A 20,710-nucleotide genomic window follows, 5' to 3' on the forward strand; every position below is an offset into this window, starting at 1 on the left:
CAGGGGGATGAAGAGGGAGTGAAATTCAACAGACTCCCTTACGAAATCTATCAATTTTGTGACTTGTCAAGTGAGGAGAAACGTAAACTTTGCGAGACGCTGTCTATGACAAATTCTTAATTATTTGGGCCTAAACTTCGGCATACGTTTTTTCTTTCCTTGTGTAAAAAAACATTGTGTCTGATACAGACTTTTGTTAGAGGAGGGGAGCATATATCACACAGAGACTCCAGTCTGCAGCGTAGTTCACACACTTGACTGATAAACCAGAGAACTATTAAGTAACATTACGCTTCATGATCAAAGAAAGTTTTTATATCATGTGGACAATCAATTAATGTTTTTTATAATGCTGTTGTTTTAGAGGGTCCTGCAGCCCCGTCAGTCCTTGATTCCAGAACTCCGTCACATCATCAATCTCATCTGTTGTCCTGGAAAATGTTTTTAGACTTTCTTGGGGTGTGGTGTGAGCTGTGAGCGAAGGAAAAAGGATGAAGTGCGATGGCCGTGGAAAGAAAAGGAAGAGATCATCACCTCCTGCATCCTCCTCTGACTCTGAGGAGGCAGCGTTAGGAAACTTGGACAGAAGTGCAGCTGTAGGAAGCTTCTGTGGGCGGTGTCTCGGTGTGTTAGAGTGATACTTCAGAAATAACGACTGAAGTGTTGTCGCTCTGTACACTAGATGGCGCTATGTGGTAACATCCCAGCATGTCCAGGAGCTACTTTATCTTAGCAGGAGCTTCCTTTTTTTATTTTCAGTTTGGACAGCAGCCACCCATCACATGGAAACCTCTGACTGTTTATGTTTTCAGTTATCCCAGCATACTCACTTCAACATATTGTTTACTTAAAGCTCCACTGAGCACGGGGCCTTTTGGTATTAAGCCTCTTTGCTTTAAATTAACTATATATAAGCACTCAAAGTGAGCTTTTATAATTAAATGTAAATCATTGTAGAGTATAGAGACCAGCAGTGGGTTCTTAATTCTGAATTTTAAGTATCCTTGAGTGTTTATTTTTTCCCTACATGGGAATACTGTACTGTAGTGGAGCTTTAAGTGCAGCCCACTTGTTTGCCCATATTTAATGAAGTATGTTTTTGCATCCAAGAGGATCATGTTTAACCTTTAGAGAATTAAAACAGGATCCTTGTTGTTGGTGCTCAATGCAGCTGGAGCCCTCTCCCATAAACACCCCGGACTTCAATAACTTGAGGTGATTAAAAGGCTCTGTCATTATTCTTTCACTCGTTAAGACCGGCCTCTCGGATTTCAAGTGTCTCCTTTTACACTCCCGAGCCGCCACATTCATCATGGGACCGGCCTGAGGTTTTACTGCAGCAGCTAAAGGTGGATGCAAAAACAAAACGTGTGGGATGGACTCGAAGGGCAACTAGCCCCACTCTCAAGGGGAGAGAAGGAAAAAAAAAAAAAAAGAAAAAAGAAAAATGCGAGCATGAGTCGAGAGCTGCTCTCTGTTCATTTTTGACACAGTTGAACACGTTTCATCCACTCCTGGAAACTCCGGGTGATCCCTGGACGTTATGGGCGTACCTACGTGATCCTGCATCACAGAGGAGTAAGGTGAGGGACGGGGTCATATCTCCATAAATACTTGGTGTGTGCGGAGACTTTGGATGGACCCTGGAGGAGTAAATACTGCTGGAGGAGCATCGCGCACAGGAGAGGAGCGACGACTTTTGTGCAAGCTGATACCTCATTTGTAGAAGGGCTGACTGGTGTCCAACAGCAGAGCGCGTGAAAGTTGGTGGTGCCTCTGTTTAATATGGGAAGTCTATGATTCCATATTGGCAGAGATATAAATTGTTTTCCCCACAGAGTGCGATGTAGTTCACCTCCACAGCCCACAGAGAACTATTTGTCAAGATGACAGCGCTTACACCTTTGAGCCGCGCTGTGCTCGGACTCGCCTGGAGCTGCCTGAGTTTTCTGTCCTGCGCTCATTGCGGGCTAAGTGACAACCATGTGCACTCCAGTTTTATTTACAGGAGGTTGCGCAATCACGAACGCAGGGAGATCCAGAGAGAGATCCTCTCCATCCTGGGCTTGCCCCACCGGCCGAGGCCCTTCTCTCCCGGGAAGCAGGCGTCCTCCGCGCCGCTCTTCATGCTCGACCTGTACAACGCCATGGCCGTGGAGGAGGAGGAGGAGGTGGCGGGGGTGCAGCAGCAGCAGCAGCAGCCACAGCAGGGCGCGGGCAAGAGCTTCGGTGCCAAGGCTCAAGGGCACTCCAGGAAAGGGTACTACAGCCCCCAGCATGCCGGGTACTCTCGTGTGGCGCAGCCTTACCGCGCGGCCCCTCTGTTAGGCCACAGCCCCGCGCTCACCTCAGCGCACGACACCAACTTTCTCAACGACGCCGACATGGTTATGAGTTTTGTCAATTTAGGTAAGTGTTGTTACAGCAGGGTAATTTATTATCAGGTTTCCTTCAATCAAAAATGATGTTAGTAATCGAAATGAGACTGCAGGAGAGGCCGGGGTCGATATTATTTAGAGGTGCAACACTTTAGTGCGCAAATCTACAACTCATGTTTTTTTAAAAGTCTTGTTTGTCTTCATTCCCTCCACTTTAAAGTAAATAATAAAGTTTTATTTGGATCAGCTTTATCTGTTTGCTTGTTAAAAAGCCCACTATTTTGCACATTAAATTGCAATTTTTCTAAACAATGCACTACAGACAAAGAACTATTAAATACTGCAGCTTGAAGCCTTCATCTGTGTAGTGCCAGAGTCAGGCCTGGTCTGATCCATTCATATATTTCCTGGCCTCTTGATGTGGTGCAATTAATCACATTTGTCAAGATGATTTGATACATGTTGATTATGTCAAACTATTTTTAGCTACGCTGTACTATAAAAAGAATCTTATCTTCTGAGTGAAGATTAACAGTTGTTGACTTCCTCTCACTCAGACAGTTTTTTATTTTTTATTTCTACATGTATAAATGTGTCATCGGTGTTCAGCTGCTTTGGCCTTTGCCTGAAATTTGTGTGCATTTAACAGAATTAGGCCCAACAGTCTGACCCTCTCAATTTGTGCTGCTTTCTATTAAAAGGCAGCTGATCGGTATAATGGTTGTGTTTGTTCAGTAGCCGCGACCCTTAACCCAGCAGTTCAGAGAGACTTATCAGATGACTGTCTGACCTTGAGAAAATTGGTCTGAATTATTTCCTGTTGTTAAAAGGGTTGTGATATTGACTGATGTCTGTGTATCTGGAGGTTCTGTCACCAGGAGAAAGCAGTCGCTCCATTCTTGACGTTTGTGTTATTTGCAGCATTTATGTTTCTTTAATGACAATTAAAATATTAAACCAGATGGAAAAGATCTCAGAAGTGAAATATGGTGCAGCTCTCGCAGAGTCCTGAATGAATGATGATAAAAACAACCAGAAGTGAACTTAGGATAAAGTTGGTATTGTAGTGTTAAGGATTTAATTTTCTTAAATATACAGCAAAAACATGTAAAAGCGAATTTGCGTAGAGTTGCCTTGAAGTATAATCCCTCACCTTGGCCCGAGCCCATCTGTTTCCACTTACCACTATAGCAGGGCATGTACACTGTCAGCCTTGAAAGCTCTGCTCTCGTTCTGGGGACTGTCAGTGAAGTGTTCAATGGGGCTCTGTCTTTATTACAGTACACTCAAATATAGCTACTGACCTCAACTGTTTTAAGAAACGTCTCTGTGGCGTTTCGTGTAGTTTAATATGTTTACTGTAACCTTTTCAGCTTCCACAGTGTAAATAAGATGTCAGCTGTTAAAAAACCATTTAGTCAAGCAATAGTCACAGTTATTAATTCCCTTCTTAACAAAACATTGTTCGGGTAGAACATGCATGCGACTCACCTTCGGAGTTAAGCCAATGTTATTTAATCTTTAGCCATTTGAAAGTTAAATGCGGTACACTCTCGTTGGCACTTCTGCTTCAGATTACTGCCCGTGGCTAATATAATGGAACACTCTCGGTGGGTAAAAAGTCAGACCTGACCTCTGACCTGTTTGTGCTAAGTAACCGCAGTCCTTCTCTGTTGATAAAATATTATTCAAACACACTGCATGTTATCACTGCGTATGTCAGAAAGTCCACTGACCTCAGCCACATGCCTCTTTTTCTGGGGTGCGAGACAGTCACTTTTCAGTAGCATCAAAGTATCTTTTGTCGGCATGATACACTGAAGCTCTTTGATGCTGTTATTAGATCCATTGCATTGATAGGCTTTATTTTATCTAAAAAAAATCTTGATGCAACACTCTGAAAATCAAGCTGCACATATCTTTTATTTATTTCCGTGCCGGAAAAATCTAAAATAATCTTACATGTTTTGAGTTTTTTCAAAAATGAAAGGTCAAAACAAAGACATGTTCAGTTACTCATTATATTAGAAATATTTAGTTTTAAAGGTTAAAGGTCATTAAAGTCTCTTAACTCATTGTATGAAACCTACAGGAGGTCAGTATAAGGTCAGAAATGAGGTCAGAGTAGACGCTGACATGACGTTGAAGAATCCTGTCTGGTCTTTTCTCTCACTTGAGGAGCAGACGAAAGTGTCTTTAATTGAAATCAGCCTGTTTTTCTTAACTGACAGCCCATTCATCATGGCCGGAGAATGCAGTTAGGCACACAGTAGAGGGCCTGTCTGGGAACCGCTACCTGTATTCAGTTGACTGATTTAATGAACTGGAAAGTGCTTTTGTTGGTAGTCAAAATGTTTGGATTGGACCTGGAATGTAAAAGAAGATGTGATAAATTACTCTTTTTCTGTGCGTTAATGCCGGCATATTTCCTCCTTTGAGCAACACACACAGCGGCGCAGGAGTTGAAGTCGTATTTTTTGATTTACTTTGCTGCCAGTAAAAGTGAAATTCATCATGAAATATTTTCTTTCCCAGTCGAGAAAGATAAAGATTTTTCTCATCAGCGAAGACACTACAAGGAGTTCCGTTTTGATCTGACTCAGATCCCGGACGGAGAGGCGGTGACTGCTGCGGAGTTTCGGATCTACAAGGACCGCAGTCATTCCCGCTACGACAATATCACTCTGAAGGTTTCCATATATCAAGTCATCAAGGAATATCAAAACAAGTAAGTATCTAGACAACCAAAAATAAACATTGAAGGCAGTGCAGGATTGTAACTACCGTATTTCAGAACAATTTTGAGGTGCTTCTTTTCACTCAACTACATTTATCTGACTGTCTTGCTTTTGAAACTAAGATTTTACATACAGAACACTGACATCTTGCTTAAAATGATGCATTGTAACAGATTCAATTAACCAGTAATATATAAACTAGTTAAAACCAGCTCAACCAGGTACAAAATTAAAAGGCTGCTTTCTAATCAGTCATTTAATCCAGTAACACTCAGACAGGGTCGATTTGCTTTTCAAACATTAGGTACATTTTGCTGCTCATAATTCCACTTATTTTCCATTTTAAAGTCTGATATTGCTACTTCTGCTTAAGTAAAAGCTCTCAATAGTTCTTGCACCATTGATGTATCAAGGCTGACAGAAAATCCATCTGGCCTAATATAATCAGTCAGTCCTGGAAGAATCAAAAATTAAAAATTAAAAAATAATGGCATTCAGTAGAGCACAAACCTTCACCAAGGCCCACAGTCCCCTCTAATTCAATCAAGCCCCAATCCAGTGTCATATAAAACATTTAAATCTGCTGAATCCGAATTTTTATTTGTATCTGCATCAAACTGTACTCACTAATACTGTAGACACCACCCACCTAAACACATCAGATTGTTTTCATCAAGATCCATGCCTTATACCCTGAGAAATTATATTAAAGAAAGTGAGAAAAAATTGCTGGATCCATCCCTTTTTTTTTCAGATTCGCACCAAAGGTTAATGGGGTCTATTCTAGCCGGAGACCCATCCTCTATCCAAGTTTCATGGAAATCCAATCAGTAGTTTTTGTGTAATCCTGCTGACAAACCATCCAACAGACACATGCAAAAACACTACTTCCTTGAAAATAAAATAGAATATAGGCTAAGGAACTGCATCAAACCAGTTGTCAGTTATTTGAAATGCTGTGAAACACAAAGCAGACAGCACACATTGTCCTGTCTGCAACTGCTAATGGATGAAACAAGACACAAATAGCTGTTACTTCACTGAAATAAAGGTTAAAACTAGACAAATGTGTTGCATTTTTATCCCATGCAGTTATCTTCTTTCACAGTCAAGACAGTCCAACAGCTATTGTCTTGCACGGTTGAAACTTTCCACTCGCACAGAACGCCTTTCTATCTCCAACTCTGTTCTCCTTCATTCGCACCATGTCTGCCTTACAAATATAGTTCTCGGATAAAGAGAACTCCATTAGCAAGTTGGCCACTTACGGAGCTTGGAAGGTCCATCAGTTATCACTCGTCTTGTGTTGCCTGCCAAGCTGGCCGTGTCCCAGATGAAACCATGAGGGCCTATGTTTTCAGGAGGGGGGGTGAGGGGGCTCCCTCGGGTGCTCCCGTGGTCACTGTTATGCCCGCCACCTGCCTGTCTTAACAATATTCCGGAAGTTTAAACCATGACATAGCTGAATACACAAGGGTGTACTTAAAAGTGGGCCCACATTTGCTTGCCAAAAATGTGTGTGGGTGATTGAAGGGGAGATATGGCCCTCCTGGGCTTTGAAAAGGTCCAAGTCAATGGACTCTGCCATCTTAAAGGGGAAGACTGCACAGTTTTAGTTTTCACACACGTCTTTATGGGGAAAAGTGTGTTTTAGTCAGCGTTCACAAAGAAGAGCAATTCTTTCCCAATGTGAGAAATCTTTGAAATCTTAGTTTGGAAAGCCGTACACACTGATTCATGTTCTTCTTCAACATATCAGACGGAAAGTTAATGCTGTGCACAAATATTGGTCACTTCACATACCAACGTTTTTAGTCGGTTATTTCCACAGAAGTAGACTAAGTATGGTTAAGTTAAGTAGCAAATTAAAACTACTTTGTTGCAGTGTCTTAAAGGGGTTAAGATAGTCACATGTATCTTAGTAGCAACCTCCTTATAAAGGCTTTTGTTGCCCTCTCCCCCTCACTTTGTGTCAGTTCTTTAAAAATCACTGTTGGAGTGACTGCAATCAATGTTAAATAAGTAAACCATTCACTTAACTCACTACTAATATGAGAATGAGACTGAACTCAAGATGCTGTTGTTAAACGTCCCTGAAGTTATGTTTACCCTCTTAACTCATTGTGTTCATGGTTGAGGACATATCCAGAGCCATGTTTGTTTGCTAGCAGTTTTCTCTTTTACGGCTTTTGTTGGCACTCTGCAGCATTTTTTATGCCACTAACTGTCGATCTGGGAAACCATTGTCCTTGTGCACATGAGCGGAAGAAGAAACTAACAAAATGAGGACCTCTTAAAAACAAATTGCCTCATATCTTTATAGTACTGGTCAAAAAATCCACTGGGTCCCTTTAAAGTCAGACACCCACACACCAACCTGACCTCCCTTCACTCCACTATATCAATGTCACGCTACGTCCTGCACTGGTACTGAACTTTGCTACTGAACATAAATTCCTAATGGGGAATAGTTGCATATGAACATAATTTTCAGGAGGTAGAACAGTCTAGAAAGAGGAGTCACGTCTGTCGCTGGTATCCACTGACTTTAACTCACTCTCTGTGGAACAGTACATCCAGTAATCACAGATGAAGGGGCGGGATAAACATTTTCCTCTTGGATACGACTGTGGGAATAGTGAATACTCACCAGCGCAAACTAAATTATCACAGGTTATAAGTGGGATACTGTGCATTTCAAGTTCAGCCGTATGTCACTCATAGGGATTAACCTTATGTGAAATTCCACATGAGGTTAAGTTTTATTACACCTGTAATAAACACATGAATAATTCCTGAACTATTGGGGCCACATGGAAAATCTTGGTTCCCTCCAACCAGCAATGTAACCACAAAAACTGAACAGGCGCTGCCTTATCCGATCTGCCACTTGAAAGGAATCCAATGCAAATTGCGAAGCACCGCTTTTTCAGCTTTGGGGTTGATTGATGCCTTATGTCAGGCTCATGTTAAAAATACACAAGGGCTGATATACATGATTCATAACTCCTGAAGTGTTTGGCCAATCAAATAGCTGAACTCTTGGCACATGCACAAGTGACAGCTTCTTCAACAATAGCAGTGCCGCTTTCTTTTTATCTCCAGCTCAAAGCTGACATACAGAAATGACAAAATGACCAGCTTTCAATACTGAAGGCCTTTTTATAGAAGAAGGTTTTGTTTTCAAAAGGATAAAGAGATGAAGAAACTAATAAAAGCCACTCAGATTTTGGCTTCTGCTACAGAGTTCGGGCTAAAGCATCCATTTGTGATCAGTCAGTGATACCTTGTTTATCTGTTCCTGTCTAACCGGTTAAGACCTCTTGGATTCAGTCTGAATGCCCTCAAAGGAGCATATGGTTTCTTTTTTGTGTCCTATTAGAGCTATGCAGCATTAAGAAGCACAGTCAGTTTTTATTTGTTCTAGAGCTTAACACACTTTAGCACTGAGGTTTTGTAATTTGTTTATAATGCAGCAGTAAAGTGACCACATTCATTTCACCATCTGGCTGACCGAGTCGTAATCGTGAAAACCAACATACCCACAGAGACTAAAAATCCAAATAACTTTCACCGGATTGAGATATAGTAATCACTGTAGCAGTTGCTGTTCTCTTCTCTGTGCAGGCTGTTTGAGTGTGCATCATTTTAACATTTAACTTACCTTTAGAGATGCAGAGACGTTCTTGCTCGACTCCAAAAAGGTACAGGCGTCCGATGGGGGATGGCTGGTGTTTGACATCACGGCCACCAGTAACCACTGGGTGATGAACCCACAGCAGAACTTGGGCCTGCAGCTCTGTGTGGAGACTGTAGATGGTAAGTGAAGTTTTACAGTTTTTGTTCCCATGAATTTGACATCCCAGATTTGTTTCCCAGATTTATTTCAGACTCTTAAAACTAGAAAAAGTCAGGAAGTTATTTTTTTTGAGACAATCCACAATGTCTGCCTTTGATAAATAACTAATATTTTCATCGACTTCACACTTATGTGACTTGTGTATTTGACAGTTCATGGATTGTTATTATTTACTACCAATAAATCCATAAAAACGATTTAAGGCTTGACCTTGTATTTGTAAACAGGCTGGACTCAGCTTTTAAAGCAGTCATAAACTGTCAAAAAATCCCATTTTTCTTTAGCTATATCTCGAGACTTTTATTTACCTTCTGTTTTTGAAAGGACGAAGCATCAACATAAAATCTGCTGGAATCATTGGGAGGAATGGGCCTCAGTCCAAACAGCCGTTCCTGGTTGCTTTCTTCAAGGCCAGCGGGGTGTTGCTTCGCTCTGTCAGAGCTGCTGGGGGGAAGAAGAAGAACCACAATCGCAATAAATCAACGAATCAACAAGAATCATCTAGGTCACCAAAACCCGGAGGTATGTGCATTTTTATGACACAGTTAAGATGCGACGATAGTTCTTTTAATCATTTATTTTATCCTGTACATATCAGGTCTCTAAATTAGACAGATACCATCCAGCCATCGTTCCATCACAGTGTCCACCCATTTGTCAGAATAACCAACTTCATTTCCTGCAGCAAGGCACGTCCACAATCACTAGACAGACTGTCTATTAATGTGACATTTAAAATATTTGCTGAGCACCTTTTGATAATACCAGCTTATTCCTTCTTCTCCTTTGGTGCCAACCTGTAGATCATACATTTTTAGGCCTATACTGGTGAGGTTCTTAATATGTAAATTAGTTTGTTGTTGTATGTTTGCCTTTACCTTCATATGGTGGGATGTAATGAACGTGGCAGCGTGAAGGAGCCACCTGCAGGGCTTTACACCTTAAATCTTTACCTTTTCGTTTCCTTCAGTGACATGTTTTTCTGTTTGTTTCTCAAAAGCATTTTCTACAAAAAACTACTTTGGGGCAAGACAATTTTTAATTTTTAAAAATTAAATATGCTTCTTCTTGGACTTTTATTGAGCATTCAGTTCTGATCTGTATTTCAGTTGTATTAAAGGTGCAAGACATAAGAATTCATACTCCCAACAAGTAGGGGCAGCATTTCACTAGAGTAACTGCTGCTAACTGTATTGTGTTTATACATCCATGACTGTAGCGACTGCTTGTTAGCTCAGTTAGCCATGCAGCTTGCTTTGGACCACTTGGAAAAAAAGGTTTTAAGGCCTGGGGCTAGCTGCTCAGCATGCTAAATTCAGCAGATATCTCTGCAAGAAATACATAGATGTCTTTGACATAGTGTCAAAAATGTTATTTCTTCCCATTCTGTTGATAATTTTATTTATTTTAAAAATTCATATATATATTGCACCTTTAAATTGAAATAACATTAAGGTGAAGTACAAGTACTGAGAGAGATTGAGATATATTATGGATAGTGGCACAGTCCTATAATTGCATAAACATCTCATCAATCCTGAAGTATTTTAAGGAATAATTAATAACCCAAAAACAGTTTTTGGATTATTGCAACCCTCATGGATAATTTGCCTGTTGTGTAAATATATGACACACCTCACACACTGATGTGGGAAAGAAAACAACTGTAACTCCAAATTCAAACATCCATTGTTTTGTAACAGCTTAACATTACGGGAAATATTTCCAATTTATTTATTTTATGATTAACATGGTTCTAGGATGTATGCATGTACTCACAAAAGTCTGTGTTTGTGTACTGATTGTGTGTTTGTAGAGTGCATTTGTTCAAAAGCTTTTCTACAGTAAGCAAACAAAAAGATATAAACAATCATTAGCGTCTGTTATGTTTAATAAACTTTTTTTTTTTCCCAGATCATAACACAAGTGAACAGAAGCAAGCCTGCAAGAAGCATGAACTTTATGTCAGTTTTCGAGATTTGGGCTGGCAGGTAAATGATCTTATATCACGAAACATTTATGTATAACATTAAGTGATAATAACACAATGAACAGTGCATTTTTATTAAGATCATAAGGTGACACTCGAAAAAGCTCAACATGTGTCATAAATAATAGAAGCTCATTGTTTGTTAAGGATTGGATCATTGCACCTGAGGGTTACGCTGCTTTCTACTGCGACGGTGAATGCTCTTTCCCACTCAATGCACACATGAACGCAACAAATCACGCAATTGTTCAAACCCTGGTAAGTATCCTTTAGAGTGCATTGCATATGTGTACTGCATTAAAATGGCGTTATAAGCTACCATAATGTTCTTGGCAGTTGTAACTCATTTGAAACTCACTGCTGTAGCACCTCTTTTAAACCTACTTTGTGCTCTCATTTATAGGTCCATTTAATGTTTCCTGACAATGTGCCAAAGCCGTGCTGCGCCCCGACCAAGCTCAACGCAATATCAGTGCTCTACTTTGACGACAGCTCAAACGTCATCCTCAAGAAATATAGAAATATGGTAGTTAGGTCTTGCGGTTGCCATTAGGGGCCGGGGGGTAACTTTAATTTATGCTATCTTGGACAGGAATCGCTGGAAAACACATCTGCTGCAGGTGTGATGTGATGTACAGTATTATGTATATAAAGTTTTATTACCTAATTTATTTTCTTTTTTTTTAAATAGCACTGAATATTTTAATATTTGAATGATTAGGACAAATTGTTGATTTTACTTTACACCATTTATCATTTAACTTTTGTGTCCGTTGGCATATACTCTCTTAGTTACGTTTGTATGATAACTTTTATGAGATAACTATTCACTGGAGACATCATGATACATAAGATCGCTTCCCCTCCTGCTTGTTTTTTCCTCTTTCACGGTACACTTGCGCTATAAATGCTCACTGCGATGTCAGTACGTGATTTGTTTTCCTCATGTTAATTTTGTTATTTGTTTCTTTTTTTGTGTGATGGACCAATAAATGACTGATGCAAACAGAATTATGTCACAAAATGCGGCATCACAAGTTAATATAACAAAGGAGGACTCAAGGTGATGCTGTTAACTTTAATATCACAACTTTTACAGGCTTTTGATAATCCAATTGGCTCGCTAGGAAAAAACACAGTGAGTGTTCTCTAATCTAAACCAAACTGCCCAAAGCTATTTTCAAGCTGTCACCGTCTTTCAGCACTGATACTGTTTCACCTTTTACACGCCAGCTTTTTTTGTTTTTTTTATAAGAGAGTGTGTCCTCAGAAGGGGATTATGTCAGTCTGGAATGAACACTGTTTTCTCATTCCTCTGTGGACTGCAAATGTCATTGCTCCACACTAATTCTAGCAAATGTTTGGGGAAAGTATATCTTCATGTAGAGTGTTGTGTATTTTAATAAATGTACCACTTGAGAAACTCTTATCATTTGCCTTTACTTCATCCATTTATCACCCACTATGCATTTCATCTAGGAGCTTTTTCCCCTCCTCCTCCTCCAGCTGCAAGTCCTCCAGTCTTTTCGAATTGAAGTTGGCCTTTTGTATTTCTGTTTGGGCTTCTGCGGATGTTTTACACACTGTTGCCGGACTACCGTCTCAGATTTACAAATGTTTGACAAGTATGATGTAAACTAGAGGTCCACCCATGGAGCCTGTTGACATGCTCTTGGGGAGTGGTAATGCTAGTGGTACAGTGCTCGCAATATTGCAGTGCTGTGACCTCCAAAGAGAGCCAGGAAGGGTTATTATCATGAGGCTGCCAGCAGAGTAAGGTATATCATTTTGTAAGCAATCCCTTCCTGATTATGGGGAAAGATAGCATCCAGCATCTGATTTATGTGATGTGTATGGCACATCTCTTGCATTCTTTGCACTCATGTTTTAGAAGTTGTCATCAGTTTTTTTTAACCACCATCCCAGACGATCTTTTAAAACAATTTTTACCATCCTGAAGAAAATGTAAACCCAAAATCAAAATGTTCCTTTACTTTATTGTCATCTATAGTTAAAAGTATTAGCATTCAAAGTACTTTTACATCCAAACTGCTGTCAGTTTGAATACTTAAGTACATTTATTTACTGTAAACCTGTTGTGTTGTCACATTATCTGCAGTTCACCGACTTTTAACATTTAATGTGCCTTCAAGAAGAAACTCTCAGACCGCTGTTTGTTAAGCTGTTAGCTCTGTTAGCTTGGTAGCTCACTAAAACACACCACAGCACTCTGCTGCCCATCGGCTTCTGAAAGCTAACAGCTACCTAGCTCTCCTCCTGCCACTTTAAGCACAAATTCGTTGGTCACAATGTGTTACAATCACGGAAAAATAGGGGGTCGCCTCTGTCGCCACTGAGTTTACCGTGACCTTTTGGATATTAATATCATACTTTTCTTGGGTTTAGCACATTCAGATTGTCATTTGTTATTGGATAGACATATTCGTACATACATCTCTTTTATCACAGAGGCCTACCAGAGAATATCTCTTTTTAAGGCAAACACATTTGCTATGGCCCCCAGAAATGATGTTAGTCTTGAACTCTGGTTGTCATCTGCTCTGAGCTAAGATTCACCCCTGGAAACAAAGTGGAGGCCATAAACTAACCTCAGCAAGTGTTGTTGTATTTCCTCCTCGTTCGGGTTAAGTAGAATTTCCAGAGAAATGCGAGAGAACGTGCCATTTCAAGAGAAGTGCTCTGGTTACGCAGGTATTTTTAATGGTCTTGGAAATCTAGGGATTAGGTTAAGGATTAATATTTATTTACACAACTGTGTTGACCTTCACTGAACACAGGATATGTACTGTTGCACTTTTTCTCCCCCTACCCTCCCACTTTTATAACATTTTTTTTTTCTCTCTGACATGGCAGAACATTGAGTGACTGTATTTCACTTAATTAAAAGCAGTGGCTGGCCTGTCCAGATGTTATGTGGGCTCCATCTAAAAGGAGTGTTGACATTCAGTGAATAGAAGAGGCCACCTGCTAACTTAACTCTTGGCTTGAGGGGTGATTTGCATTCCTGCGGCCTGTTGCCTGGCATGATTACTCCTAGCACTTCACAATCCCATCTACTGTTTAATATCATGGATTCTTTCCAATTCAGCTACATTTCGTCCTTTTCTGTAAGCTGCTATGAATGAGCTCCTATTTAAGTTCTCCCAAAACTACGCAGCCCTCTCGACAGCAACCTCCTGACCACATGAAAGGAGACGCTAACAATTGCCATACTCAGGGCAGATTAATATAGTGGCCCCTTCTCCTCCGAGACCCCCGTGGTCAAAAACAGGCTGCAGTGAGTCAGAGGTGCCTTGACATTCATCAGATCAGCACTTCCACTGGCCACTTCTGAAACATGCTGGAAAAAGGTCACAACCCACTGCAGTTTACTTTTCATGAGGGTTTCTTGTGAATTATTCATGCATCATGCCCTCAGGTTTATAGCATATGTCACAACATACTGTTGGCTTTACATAAACAACGTTACATAATGTCAGGATGGGTTTCCAGTTGCTGATATTACGTTTTTTTTTACCACAAACATGTTTATTCTCTTAACCTGATTGAGAAAACAGACTCGTCCATGTGGGCGGCTGTTAAGAGCATATCCTTTTGTTCAGCAAATGTGATAAATTTAGTGAGGAGAGATCATCTTGAAGCTTTTAGCAGGCCGGGACTGGCAGCCTGTCAAAAGTGGCAAATGCTTGATGATTCAGATCATTTTTATTTTTAATCTAATCCAAACCATCACAAGCAGGAAACACGTTGACGAATGCTACAAAAGAAAAACAAAAAGCAGGCGTAACGAGCCACTGATCTGGTCGGACCACCGACAGAGGTGTTCGTGCTGGAGTCCATGCGGAGATGTCCTCAAAGATTAAACACAAAAAATGTAATATTTAGCAGACTGTCCTGCCTCACTCTTCCACATTAACAGGCTCTTAACTTCTGAGATTCAAAGTAACTCAAGATAATTAGGAACAGTTTTTAATTATGTGAAAGCATGCAACCAAATTGGTTTGGAGACATTGAAAGTGAAAGGTATCGTTTTTTTCTTACTTTGTGTGCCAACCAAGAATAAAAAACATCCATATTTTTAACATATGTGTAGCTAATGGCACATAGACCTCTTTGGAACCTCGTTATGGCTTCCCAGCCTTGTAAAACACTTCCTATATTTATTTATGGTGTATTTAAAGTATTTTAAGTTGTTATTCATTTTGTAAACAATAGTTCTGAATGAGAACATTTGTTTTTCTACATGAAAATGAAATGTGGTCACAGTTTGTGACAGAAAAGTTGGATTTTACACAAACATCGATAAACTGTGAAACTAAACATTTGTTCACAGTCTTCATGGAGTTTTACATGCCAGGTATAGTTTTAAAAAAAACCCTTACAGTAAAATGTTACGACTTTGAGTGTCATTAATGCGCTCAATTATTGTTCAGTCAGCTCTAATGCAAACAGCTTAGATGATTGACATGATGCTTATTTTGATCACATTTCGGTCAATCTAATACAACTACAAATCATAATAGTTATTGTTCATTTGGTTTAGTAATTCCATGTTTCATTGACTTACCCTCTGTTAACGAGAGGTCTTTTTCTTTCTGCGGCTCAGAGTTTATTTTCAGAGTGTCACCTTGCAGTCCATCCACAAGGCAAGTGAAATTGTATCTAATAAAAATGTTGTGCAGTTTACCTAATTCATCTCCCCACATATGGTTCTCCTTATTTGCGTTCTGTGGGTGGGCTATGACTTCCATACAGCTCAATCAGTCCCTCTTGAAAAGGCAGACCATATGGGTCACATTTTTACATGTTGTTTGGTATGACAAGGCTGCAGCAGGACCAGCGAGGAATGTGTCCCGGCAGAGGGCAACGCAGAAAACACCAGTATGTTTGCTTGTTATTCACATATGCACATTAGCTTCCCCAGCCAGAGAAGAGAGAGGGGTTCTGGGCTCTCGGAGCTACAACAGACTGTTTGTGAACTCAACTGTCACTTCCCATTACCATTAGAGATGGCACCTGTGCATTAAACTGTTTATATGTTTTGAAGTCTTGAGCTTTAAAATGTATGGATCAGCTGAAATTCATTATTCAGTACTGTTTAGCAGTGCCTCTCTTTGATGAGTCAGTTCATAAACTAAAAGCATACATTTAAACCCTTTGTTTACATTGTATATGATTAAAAGTATTTACGCGCAGTTGTTTTTCAAGTTCTCGTTGGGCTTTCCATTGACTTTTCTTCATTGAATGCAGCCTCTATTAAACATATTTTCCATGAGAAGTTTTGTTTCAGCAGAAATAAAAGCGTCCGACATGATAACAATGTCTTCAGTCTCCTTTATGCAGGTTAGTTATTTCCTCCTGTCGCCCATCTACTGTACAATTTATGTCAAAGAACACATACAATTAAAAAAAAGGTTTAAAGGAAAAATACAAACCAAAGCAGATGCGCAGGCTATTAACCTTTCTCAGGCCAAGGAAGTCTTTGTCTTGTATTAATGATGCTGATTTACTGTATCACAGAGCTTTTTAAACCAATGTTTTAATACCCTGCCAGAAGAAGGTACATTAGAAGACTCTGGGCATATCTGGGCACAATTATGAAGTAAGGGAAGGAATAAAGAACAAAAGCAGCAGTTCACTCTATAAAGGTAAACTCGCTTTATTAAAACCTTCTGGTCTGATGTTTTTTAAAATGAAAAACCCTCCAAGAAGGCCTTTGGTCCAAATCTTTTCAATTTAAATCACCGACTCTGAGTAAATCATCATCACTTCAGTAGCCAAGACTATTTAAAGTCTAGTAGTGTTTATACTGTAGATTGGAGGTTATACTCAGCAGAACTGCAGCTGCCACTGTGTCATAGTCACTTTTCTCCGGCTGATTAAAGGAAAACAACATCACATACTGAATTTCACCATGTCAGGAGGATGTCTAATATGTCATATTATTTTGTACTTAAATTGGATAGATGTGTCACAATAGTGGATCCTAAGTGGATCCTGAGTGGTGTCACCACTTAAAGGTTATCTTTCAGGCAATTTCTGTCTTAAATGCACATTACACTACATGGAGTGTGAGGAAAAAGGACTGGGAGGATGACACACAGGCTGTGTTTAATCATACAGTGCAGAATCATCAGCCTAGTATTTTCTATGGCTACCTTAATATATCTTTGGTACCAACTAAAATGAGTTTGTAGAGCCAAATATCAAAAGCTAGTGTCGTCTTCTGTAATGTCTGGTCGGATTCAAAATCCTGAGGTCTCCTACAGTTGCTGATACGCCTTAAAATAATCTGTACCGAAACTAAGTTATTGTACTGACGCTAGTATGAAGAAATTTGGATGATACTCAGCCCCGCGCCAAAATGTATGACTTCACCAGGTTGACGTTTATCTGTCCTGTCATCTTCTCACACCACAATAAAAATAATGAACAAAACATGCTACTGTAGGAATTTAGAAAGCAAATAGAGATGTCAACAGCCGCCACTTAGCCCGGCATTCTGGCTGCTGTACATTTTGCTGTGAAATTCAATTTCTCTCCCACCAGCGATATGGATACAGTGAAGGAAATCTCCATTCTTTATGAGCCAGTCGTAGCCGTAATCCAGCCATGAAGTCCTCCAAGGTATAATATAAAATTCTGACCAATAAATATCCGGCTGCTTAGGAACCGCCGCCTGGATGTAATCTGTGACAAAGTGGTGTTAACAAGTGCCTTTGTGAAGAAATAAAAAGGTTTATACTGGGTTTATTGCGGCCAAATGATTATTCGTTTTTTTATCACACTTCTAATTAAATGTTCACTATTCTGGACAGGCGGGTGCACCAGACCCACAGCCGTCACTTTAAAGCTGCCCGTGCAGAGCCAGAAAAATTGCATTTTTATAAATCAATGCTCAACCGTCACAATCGTGTGTGGACACAAACTGAACACACAGGTCAGTGGCTTTTGTGACTAAAAGCCACAGGGCGCTCTGCAGTGTGATTACTGTGAGGATAATCTGTAACACACATGCTGTCTCTAAGGGGAGCTGTGGAAAGTTGGCTCGGGGCGGCCTGCCTTCCTGAAGAAACTGTAAGGTAGGCTGCTGCTATTTTTATAAAGGCTTTACATTTTATTTTAAGAAAAGTGTTTGTGGTCATTATTTTTTTTTCTCTTGGTCCGTAGCTGAATATAATGGATGCGAGATGAAGTGGCGGTTTATCATATGTATTCAGTCTTTGCTCCTTTTGTGCAGCATGATTCAGTTTCAATTATACACCATCGAGTGGTCTGCTGCTGTAGGAATAGGTGCAATTATTCTAACTATATATCCAAGAAACCCTTCCATCTTCTTCAAGTATGGAGGACTATGTCATGATTATTGCTTTCAGGGTGGTGATGAGTGTGCTATTCGCTTAGCACCAGGACTTTCTTGTTTTTACAGTTCAGTCAAATCCATGATGTAGAAATTGAAGACGGATGGAGGATGAAAATTGATTTAATCTGGTTCCTGTTTTCTTTCTTCCACTTTGTTTTCAGTGTATATCTGAGAGCTTAAAACCTCCTTTCATGCCATGCCGAAACCTGTACTCTATAAAGTGCTGTTTTTCACATCTGTTTCTTTCTTAGTGCAAAAGAAGAGAATAGCCTCTTTCTTTTATATGCAGCTTTTTCCAGCTCAGAATGTTCTGACGTTCGCACAATTATTTATTATTTTGAGGCATTCATCACGTGCTTTGTCTCCAAAATCGCATGTGTAAAATAAATTGTTCTCGGGAGACATTTTGCAAACTAACGCAAAGACATCCTATTTCCTGTCTGGGGAATATCTGTTTGCCTGATCTATACAAAAGTAAAAAGACTATTGTTCTTTTACATAGTTTCCCTGGTTGGAAACATCTTTAAGGTGGTGCAGCTGTTTTATTTGTTACGATCCTGATAATTAGACTGTTTGTTTGACTTCATTTCACTTCAGACCTCAGTGATTTATCGCTCTATTTTGGCACTGATAAGATACTAAAATCCACCATTAAACTCTGACACAGAGTTCTGAAAAACCTCCTCCTCTGAAATTAAATCAGGACTGCTGAAGGGCTACTACTCTGGGGCTATTACAAATAATCCATTGATAGATTATTTGTCAATTATTCAATTAATTGCCAACGGTTTTGATAATTTGTTGCAATCTACAGACCAAACAACTAATTAATTGATCAAGAAACAATGAAAATGGTCGTAAGCGACAGCCCAACACTTCTTATAAATAATTTTGTAAGACCCAATTAATAAGTAATTTGTGTTAATCTATGTGCTACAGAAGGGGGTTATTAAAAATGTTTCACTTATCTGTGTTAGCTTAAAACCAAACCTTTATTTCTCTTAATATCTGACAAAAAAGCTATTTTTATTCTTCTTAAAGATGTCAGATGAACTGCTTTACATTCCTATCTTTTGTAAAATGTCCACTCTCTCTACTTACACACCATCTCCCTCTTTAAATGTTCAACTCACCTGCATTACATTGATTCTTAAAAGCAGAAAAGCCCCTGAAGGCCGTTTCTTCAGAGTGACCTTCCGCAGCTGGTATTCGTCAAGATAAAACCGTCGCTGCCGCGTTTCCTTGAGAGAAGAAATGTTGAAAGGCCAGTTAAAGTTAATCGACTTATGCAGTTATCACTGATTGAAAAAGAAACATTGAGAAAGAAACTTTACCTTGAAATGTCAAGATTTTTCTGGCAACCGACGGGAAATACAAACGACAAATTACACTAATGTGTTATCATCTCATCCTCACGCTCATCTTTATACTACATTAAAAAAAGCTCAATTATAAGTTTGTTTATGAGCTTCTAAATGTAGTAGACATATATAACAATGTGTGTGCTATAGTTGACCTATTATAGAAATAACATGCACTCATTTTGACTTCTGCAAACCACGGTTTTCATTACTTCCAGGCTCTGATGCCTTTAAGCAAAAGGTTTGAAAGGAACTGAAAGCACAACAAACCACGACCACCATGAAATGATCCCAAATGAATGAATACTAGTTTTCAGGCAAATACAACAGATGAATAAAAAGCATTCAGTTATGGCTAAAAATAATGACCAGCACTGATTTGGTTTAATTCAATGAGCTGAATAAAATTTGCTGAAAGTTGATGATTAGATTTGAAAATTCAATGTTGTTAAATTCAACCTTTAATGTTGCTGCACTTGTTTTTCTGTGTCCTCGGAGGACCATGAATAAGTGATCAGAGGCGATACGCCACGAGGCATTTTTAAAATTTTAGGGGGTGGCAACCAACAGACATGAACCTTGAAGTCTGCTACAAAAAAGGCATTTTCAGGGCCGATCATACCAGTCGCCCTCCTCCCCCGAGAGAGAGGCAGAGGTCTCTCATCACAGAGCAGTTTAGCGTGGTGAGATGGTTGAATGCTAGGACTTCATTAAGCCCCTCTATTGTTAACATCTGGGTTCAGAAGAATGGCTCTTTCTCTGGTAAATGTTGCCCTGGCTTAACAAGGGATTTTATTACACCATGCAGTTGACATTGGCAGCACTGTCACGTCTGGCAATGGAAACCCCTCAACTGTTTAGGTCACAGAAGATCAATCAAAGCAGCCTGTTTCCCCCTGAAGCCTTCGATTCTCGCTGGAGCAGGGAGTCCAGTGCGTATCTGATCTTGTTGTTGAATCAAGATATAGAGTTAGCTGGAGGGCTTCTTGGTTAAAATGCT

The 20,710-nt window shown here is 39.7% G+C and overlaps 1 protein-coding gene and 1 long non-coding RNA gene across 13 annotated transcripts in view; one reads left to right on the forward strand and one right to left on the reverse strand.

The window, feature by feature from the left end:
* LOC311270261 overlaps nucleotides 1-20,710 on the reverse strand; it is a 91,812-nt gene that overhangs the window by 68,921 nt on the left and 2,181 nt on the right. For 10 of the 12 annotated variants that reach the window (XR_014624202.1, XR_014624203.1, XR_014624204.1 and 7 more), the window contains exons 2-4: nucleotides 19,483-19,590; nucleotides 9,284-9,419; nucleotides 8,781-8,915 (exon numbers count right to left, since the gene is read on the reverse strand). This is a non-coding gene — a long non-coding RNA (uncharacterized lncRNA). Of the gene's footprint in view, nucleotides 1-8,780; nucleotides 8,927-9,283; nucleotides 9,420-19,482; nucleotides 19,591-19,683; nucleotides 19,704-20,710 lie in introns of those variants that run through there. The other 2 variants (XR_014624209.1, XR_014624207.1) reach the window with 2 other exon arrangements.
* bmp5 (bone morphogenetic protein 5) lies at nucleotides 1,598-12,360 on the forward strand. The gene is made up of 7 exons (XM_084375023.1): nucleotides 1,598-2,409; nucleotides 4,914-5,106; nucleotides 8,787-8,935; nucleotides 9,300-9,497; nucleotides 10,890-10,966; nucleotides 11,113-11,223; nucleotides 11,369-12,360. The coding sequence occupies exons 1-7, from the start codon at nucleotides 1,887-1,889 to the stop codon at nucleotides 11,516-11,518; spliced, it is 1,401 nt and encodes a 466-aa protein (XP_084231149.1). The 5' UTR covers nucleotides 1,598-1,886; the 3' UTR covers nucleotides 11,519-12,360.

Source organism: Pagrus pagrus (genome assembly GCF_965226575.1).
Source record: "Pagrus pagrus genome assembly, chromosome: 15".
Classification (NCBI taxonomy): domain Eukaryota; kingdom Metazoa; phylum Chordata; class Actinopteri; order Spariformes; family Sparidae; genus Pagrus; species Pagrus pagrus.

Bases quoted from the DNA above. Each gene is read 5' to 3' on its own strand.
- bmp5 (XM_084375023.1), top strand. From the start codon at position 1,887: ATGACAGCGCTTACACCTTTGAGCCGCGCTGTGCTCGGACTCGCCTGG. The intron at 9,498-10,889 runs GTATGTGCATTT...TTTTTTTCCCAG, and splicing joins TAGGTCACCAAAACCCGGAG to ATCATAACACAAGTGAACAG. The intron at 11,224-11,368 runs GTAAGTATCCTT...TCTCATTTATAG, and splicing joins ACGCAATTGTTCAAACCCTG to GTCCATTTAATGTTTCCTGA.